The sequence below is a fragment of the Grammomys surdaster genome, unplaced genomic scaffold (genome assembly GCF_004785775.1).
Source record: "Grammomys surdaster isolate TR1022 unplaced genomic scaffold, NIH_TR_1.0 133, whole genome shotgun sequence".
In the NCBI taxonomy this organism is placed as follows: domain Eukaryota; kingdom Metazoa; phylum Chordata; class Mammalia; order Rodentia; family Muridae; genus Grammomys; species Grammomys surdaster.
In genome coordinates, this window is record NW_021604591.1 from 14078390 (window position 1) to 14086570 (window position 8181).

General features: G+C 43.5%; 1 protein-coding gene across 1 annotated transcript in view; it reads right to left on the reverse strand.

Moving 5' to 3' along the window:
* The window catches only part of Polr1a (RNA polymerase I subunit A), a 61952-nt gene that overhangs the window by 48418 nt on the left and 5353 nt on the right, over positions 1-8181 (reverse strand). Inside the window, exons 3-6 of the mRNA XM_028762378.1 lie at positions 7933-8082; positions 6116-6223; positions 3545-3630; positions 3320-3423 (exon numbers count right to left, since the gene is read on the reverse strand). Coding sequence (XP_028618211.1) covers positions 3320-3423; positions 3545-3630; positions 6116-6223; positions 7933-8082 — 448 coding nt within the window. The remainder of the gene's footprint in view (positions 1-3319; positions 3424-3544; positions 3631-6115; positions 6224-7932; positions 8083-8181) is intronic.

Here is an 8181-nt window from a genome sequence, read left to right on the forward strand (position 1 = left end):
GCCTTCTCACTACTTTGGGGAGTGGGTTCTCTTCGTCCGTTATGAGTCCTGGGACTAGAATGTAAGATTTGGGCCCTGAGCATTTTCATCCACCCAGCGCTCTTACTAGTGCCTGTGTAAAGATGTCTACATGTTCAAATTTAAGAAATTTGACTAATTTAAGGCTAATTTAAGAAATACCACACTAGTAGGTGAGGTTGGCTTCTCGGACTAGCTAGGCAAGACCTCTGAGACCCTGATTACTAGCTCTGCTCAGATCAAGTAGAAAATAGTATTTGAGGTTGCCATTTAGGAAGCTGACTTCTGACACTCAGATGAGGAACAAAGGTAATTTAAGCATTCTATAGGCTCAAAATTGTTAGCATTTTCTGGGATGCCTTAACTGAAGTGAAGCACTGCTTAATTTTCCCTTTTCTGGATTTATCAAGGAACTGTCGGAGCCATTTGGTGCTTCTCTGAAACAGGAAAAAAAGTCTGCTCAACAAGCAGAGTCAGGGCAGGTCAGGGTTTGCTGGCAGACCTGCTGGGGTATGGAATGAAGAGGTACCCTTGAGGCTCAAGGCAAGGGGCTAATGAGTCTATTGACCATGGTGGAAGGAAGAGGGAGGTTTTTTGAGTGAGAATGAATGTCTTGTTTCAGAAAATTGCTTCTGTTAGCTTGTGGCATTGCTTCCCACAGTACTGTAGTATAAGAAGTCGATGAGAAGTACACCCGGGGCTGCTGTGGTAATGACCTGCAGCCCGCCCATGTCTGTCTCTTACATCTTTTTTTTTTTTTTCTGTCTTTCCTATAATCATCCTCACTCCCCCTCAGAGGACCGGTACAAAGAACTATGCTGTGATTCTGTTTACCACACTTAAGAGTGCTCAGGACAAGCCGGGCGGTGGTGGCGCACGCCTTTAATCTCAGCACTTGGGAGGCAGAGACAGGCGGATTTCTGAGTTCGAGGCCAGCCTGGTCTACAAAGTGAGTTCCAGGACAGCCAGAACTACACAGAGAAACCCTGTCTCGAAAAACCAAAACAAAACAAAAAAAAAAAAAAAAAAAAAAAAAAAAAAAAAAAGAAAAGAGTGTTCAGGACACAGGTGACAGCTGCCGGCTGGTACACACCTTCCACATCCTCTAAACTATCCACAAACAGTGCTGTCTTGCCGTGTTCTGTACTTTTAGTTAACTTTTCCATTATATCGATTATTTATTTATTGTGGAGTGAGTGTATAACAGTGGGTGGGTGAAGGCCAGAGGACAGCCCTCAGGAGTCAGCTCTCTCTTCCCATTGTGGGTCCTGGAGATTGAACTCAGATTGTCAGGCTTGGCAGGAAGCATCTTTGCTGAACCATCTTGCCAGCCCAATTGTGGGTGAATAATATATTTAAGAATTGTTTATGTTGGGTGTGGTAGCACACACCTTTAACCCAGCACTTAGATGGCAGAGGCAGGAGGATCTCTGTGAGTCCAAGGCCAGCTTTATCTACATAGTGAGTTTCAGATCAGCCAGGACTATTCAGCCAGACCCTGTCTCAAACTCCCTCCCCCCAACCAAAAAATGAGGAATTAGATAAAAAAAGCAAAACAAACAAGTAAACAAGCAAAGAAAACAAAAACAAAAACCAACCAAAACAAGGACAATCTTCTATAGGTTCCTAACACCCAGACTTCTGGATACGCCTTATTCTTACAGTTACTGCAAAAGATTACCTCAAATGAACGGGCTTGACAAAGGCTTCTTTATCATTAGATATCTGATCCACAACTAGAGTTATTATTGAAAATTCTGAACATCTCGTTTTCAGTGTATTAGCATTTTCTAGGACTAGCTAGAGGGTCACGGTAGCAACTGTCAAGTGGTGCTAACATAGAGAAAATGTTTCTATGGCTATTTGCAGGTAAGTAAAGGAAAATGCACTCTTGTGCTATTAGGGTTCACTATCCAAGAACACTTAGCAGTCTTTCTAAACAGGGTGTGGGATCCCACTCTGGGTTCTAGAATACAGGCAGGCCATGACCAAAGTAACTGGCAAGCTTCAAATGAGGCTTGCAAGTTAATAGTGCCACGCTAGTGCTGATGGATGCCTACAGCGATCTAAACGATTACAAATGAACCAAGTGAAAAACGACTGTATGGGAACCCACTGTGCTTGCTACCCTGTAAGTCTGAATTTGCTCTACATGAAAGGTCTATTAAAAACCAGTAGACAGATTTGTTATTTACACCAACTCTTGTCAGAGTCTCAAGGTAAAAGACTGAACATTCATCTCAGGGTGGGTTGGGTAGAGATGAGTACACATGAATGCATTTCCCTGTATACTCCATATTCGAAAGCCCTAGACAAGGTCCACTGATAATGTTATCTGCTGTGCACTTTCATGAATGCGGTGCCCTCAGCTCTGGGTGGGCTCTATTATTGCCACTATGTGAGCTGCCAACAAGTCTGAGAAGCAACCTCTCTGAGCCTCTCATGGCACACAACAGAGCCAACTGCACATCTCAGGTTCTGTTTTTTTCTGATTTGGCATATAGATTATATGATTTAAAAAAGGAAGTGGAACACCTAGTAAACATGCACAACAAAACGAATACTAGTGCCAGCACTTCTCAAAATACCTTATTTAATTCTCATCTCAGAATTACACAACAAAAACCACATTAAAAAAGGAAAGTTGTTCATTCTAGTTTTTTCTCTACAACCCATGACTGGAGGAGCAGAGCTGACAAGATGCCCTCTGCCTACAAGGACTTAGGCGAATAGTCAGGAACAACTGGCAGGAAGGCCTCATGTTTTCTCAGTTCTTTTAATTTCTAAATATTATTCAAGATAAATCCATGCTTGCTACATAATGAAATACTTAAAACATTTGCCAGGCAAAACTAAAAGTTCTTATTCAATAACCTTTGAATGGCTGGGGGCTGTGACACATGCCTGTAATCCCAGAGTTTCAGAATGATCAGGAGGTTACGGCCAGTTTACACTACAAGAGACTCCGTCACAAAACAAAACAAAACAAAATCTTTCAAAGAGACAGCTACATACTCCTACACTAAAAGTACATACTCATACACTAAAAGGCAGGAGGATTGAGAGTCTGACATCAGCCTAAACTGCAAAGCAAGATCTTGTCTCAAGACGCCCAAACCAAAACCAATGATCTGAGAACATAGGTGCCTGTAGGGCACTGTCTCACAGCATAGCCCCTGCTATCCCTTCCTGGTGACAGCCCTGGTCTTCCCCAAGCTTTCCCGGGGACCTAAGGAGCCTGGAAGCATTTAAGACACACATGAGAACATGGCTAGGGCTCCTAGGAGAGCCAGCTGCTTACCTGGGAGTCCTGCATCCTTCTGGCCAGATTTCTTGTGCACCATGGCTGGGTACGTGATTGTTAGCTTACTATTGTGCTCCTTTCGAACCACTGACCGTCCCGTCCTACACACAGGGAGATTTGCAGAGAGAAACAAACCCAAGTGAGACATTTAATAACAATGCTAAGTGACTGGCCAAAGCCATCTCAAGCAGGGAACGGGAACTGCTGAGGGCCAGCACTCACTTGCAGTGCGGACAGCGCTTAGCAGCCATGTGTGTCTTCCAGAAGTTAGCGACAAGTTTGCTTCTGCTCTCGCATACATTTTTCACCTGTTTAAAAAGTCAGAGAATATTAGAGTGACTAATTTTTAGGTAAGGCCTCATTCTGTAGCCCAGACTAGCCTCAAATTTGTTATCTTTTGCTTTAGCCTCTCAAATAATGGGATTATAAACGTGTCCCACTGTACCTGCACCAGAGTGTCACGCTGAAGAGAATCCAATCTGTATGTTTTGAATGGTTTTTTACTTTTTATTTAAGTAAAGACTGCCCTGTGGAGGTTTGAAGGAGAAATGTCCCCATAAATTCAGGCATTTGAACATGTACTCAGTCCCTAACTGGTGGCACTGTCTGGGGAGGTTATGGAAGCTTTAGGAGATGTGGTCTGGCTGGAGGAGGGGTATCAGTGGGGACAGGCTGTAAGAGTTCATAGACCTGCCCTACTTCTGGTGCGATTTCTGCTTTATGTTTGCAGCTGAAACTGGGAGACCAGTCTGTCAGTCTGGGGCCTCCTGCCATTACAGCTCCACTGCTGGAGCGATGCAGAGAAACTCCTTCCTCACAGCAACAAAGAGTAACTGAAATATACCTGCACGTAAACAAAAGCATCCCGCAAACTAGTCTTTAATACAGGCTTCTGTGTGGTTTTATTCAAGGTAATCAAACATCAAGGACAAGGCACTGAGGTTCCTCAAGAAGCACTTTTTGGTCTTGAAATTGCCAACTGCATCCTACGCCCCAGGACAGATGACGCTGACTTTGATGATGCCGGGTATCAGTTGGCAATAAGGGCAGAGCCTTTGACTCGGAAACATTAATATCTCTATGTGAGCAAGTACTTGTTCTTACTCTGGTTTATTTGTCACTCGGGCAATCTCTGCATTCTTGGTTTACTTACTAAAATGCCCAGATGAACCTGTCACTCTCATGTACAGTACCATAGACACGGCCCTCGGGTCTCTCTTGCTAAAGGCACAGACTGACTGATACAACTTCATAGAGGACTTTAACCCTGACATACTACACCTTTGGGTGTATTTTCAAAGATGTACTGACTGTAATTAAAAATTTACATCTGCTAGTATGACACTGGAGAAGTCAGCTATAGCAGATGAACACTGATTGTTCAGTCTCGCTATCAGTAATCACTGAGACAAGAATCGACACTTGGCGATGGAACAGCAGGTAAAACGATCCAAGGCACATATAACACACAAATATACTAGTTAAAGGCAACAGGAGGCAGAGCAGAGCTAGAGTTGAGGAGAGCCCTCCCACACCCCAAGAGGCCCTGGCTAAGCTCTTCTAGCTCCCCAAAGCCTCTGCCAGGATCCGGTGCTGCTCACTGCAGGCCGGATTCATACTCACTGCTTGAACATCAGGGACTTCACTGTCCCAAACTGAAGCAAACTTGCCAGGATTAGGCTTTTCAAGAACACAACTAAGAAAAAGATATTTCCTGAAAAGGAATTAATGTAGACTTTTTTTTTTTAAGTTTTGTTTTGAAATGATGTGAACGTATGTTTATCAGTGGTGTGTGCATGTGAGTGTTGGTGACTACAGAGGCCAGAGGCATCCGATCTCTCTGAAGCAGGTGGTCGTGAGCCATCTAACATAGGTGCTGGGGAGTCAGACTCCGGTCTTCTGAAGAGCAGTACGCACTCTTAACTGCTGAGCCATTTCTCTCAGCAACAACTGAGTTCTCCAGGGCAACTCTTGGAAGAAGTGTGAGGAAAAGCTAAGGGGGTTTAATGTCACTACTGTCTTTAACTGTAATGTCATCTCTCTAGACAAATCTTGACTGTTTAACGTGACCCTCATTCATAGTATCAGATCAAGAATATAACATTTCTCAGAAAGCTGTGACTAGAAAGATCAAGAATCCATTAGGGGGCTTAGGATAAGCGCAGGTTAATTTAGCTTGTAAGACAAGCCTCAGGGTATAGCTGGGCTCTCCCTGATGCTTCCCCAGACGGCTCTCAGGGTTCCCAGAGTTGTGATTCTCTTGGCCTCAAATAGGTCCCACCCAGAAGCGTTTGGAACTTCCGTGGAGCCCTGCTCTAGATCAATTAAGTGGTATGATACCTGGTCATAAAGTGAATTCAATTTCAAGTTTCCTCTTATGGTTGATTATCTACCCTATTCATTCAGAGCAAATGAATTCTTTCACAGATGCCTCAAGGGACAGGTAAGACAGCAGGGATTTAGAGAAAGTGCAGGGTAGGGGATGGAGTGGAGGTAGAGACAGACAATGTTCTCAACACAACTGCTTGCTGGATACTATACTTAAGACTAGTGTCATCTAACACTAGTCTAGTTAGCCACTAGTTAGCCCTGCTGTAGCCATGAAGATGAGGAAATGAACAATTGTGAAATTCTCAAAGTTTGCAAAATCATGGGACTCATAAGGGCCAGAGCTGGGACTGAAACCCTGGGAAAGTCTACTCTGGGAAGTCAGAAACTCGTGACGGTATAGAGAAACTGTGGTTACTACACTAAAAGCAGACCATTACACAACGGTAGATGTTGGTAACTTACATGTGCACCCTGGGACCCCAAGAGGTTGTTCTGGAGAATTTTGCTTGTGTATTCTTCTAACTCTTCTTGAATTTCAAAGGCAGAAGGATCTGCAGTTTCTTCCAGAAACTAAAAGAGAGGAAAACTATTGTGTTACTACAGTCAAGTAAATGTCTGATGAACACCATGGTTGGAACTGGCCTTTTCAAGGATAGAGATCAATCTAGGAAATTAAACCATAGCTACTGTACTACATTTTTAAAACAGTGAAGTGGGGCTAGGGATGCCATTAGCCTCAGGGCAGAGTACTCAGAGTATATATGAGGTGGGGGTCACTCACTATTCTTATGCACCTAGGTGAGGGTCACTCAGTATCCTTATGTATCTCTATGGAAGACACTATAGCCATGGCCTCACATTCATTTTGTAACTCGTCAATTTTATGCTTTTCATTTTGAAGCCCCCAAATGATACAGGAACAGGAATCAACACCTAGAATCAGTACAAAGATGATAGCAAATGGGACATCACCACTTCCCAACCCCAACAAAGTGAGGACCCAAAGGGTAACACCATTAGGAAACAACACTTGTACAGTTGTACAGGCAGACCAGAGCTGTGAACCTCAATTATGCAGGTTTCAGATGGGAAGAACCACCCAAGAAGCAGTAGGCCTCCTCTCTGAAGGAAGGCAGCAGCACTCTAGCATATTTGCCAGTAATCAAAAGTAAGTATACTATCACTAGGGAAGAGGAGAGGGTTTCTAATACAGTGACATCAAAGGCTGCCAAATATATACATGATTATATATTACAAGTCTATTGCATACCTTATAAAGAAAAAGGAAAATAAAGATAGGAGGCATATGAAAATAAGATTAAATTTGGGTAAGAAAAATCCCTAGAAAAATATAACTTCTTTAATTAAAGGCATTGGAGCATCTTTTTCTCTCATTTCTCTCTTTTTTTGTAGGCAAATCTGACCATGGATTAATTGTTTAGCTTTGTTCTCCTGGAAGCAAATAAGAGGAGAATTTCTGCTAATGCAGCAATCTGTCCAGACTTGTTAGACTGAATCTCTGTGGAGCGGGCTGAGTGCCTAATGGAAACCTCGGCTCTTCTCTGCTTCCTGACATCACGTCCTCAAGGCCCCCAGTAGCACAGAACTACCATGAAACATGAAATGCAGGCATTGTCCTATCTAATGCCTGTAGGAGTCTCATCTTCTACTAACTCTTCCTTACAGGGTATTTTATAGAGAACGTCTTGAGACTGGAAAGATGGTTCAGGAATTAGGAGCACTAGCTGCTCTTCCACAAGACCTATTAACCTTTCCTTTCCACTACCTCTGGTGGGCGGTGGGCTGGAAGGGAGGTTAAAGCATTTAAGAACCCTTATTAAAAGTAGGTTTTGAAAAAAATGTAAGCCTACAATTCCTATTGCCTTCAATAGATTATAATTTTTTACTGCCATGGTTTGCTCTGATTGTCCCAGATGTGGCACTGTGAATCCCTCACTTGAGCTGTGTCCTTTTGGCTAAGTTTGAGAACCAACCTGCTGTCTGGCATGGCATGTTACAAACTACTGGAATTCCTCTGATCCTGGTTTATAATCAGCCACTTCCTTAAGGAACCCTTGGACAAGAACTAATACGCCTAGAAGGTCAGATGTGCTGCCATCCACCTCTTCTACCGCTGCCCCACACGACCCAGGAAAGTACCCAGCTACTGGCATCACTGTAAGATATAAGGGTCAAACATTCTGGAGACTACTGGAGTGGCTACAATAAGAACAACATTCAAGCATCTCTTGATATCCTGGTTTCCATTATCAACCTACCCTGCTGAGAATTCGCTCAAGCTCATAGACTGCTTGTAGGGCTCCGACTTCCAGGACCCTCAGCTGGCAGACCAATAGGTGAATTGCAGCCCGAGGACAAGTCAGCATGTGGCAATTTAAACAGGAGCCTCGGAGCAGCAGGTACAGTTTCTAAAGAGTGGGGACAAAAGGAAGCAGGCATCAGAAAGAGACACAGTGGTGATTTTCAGTGCACATGAGATTTTTCTTTCCTTAAGAATTCTACTTCTG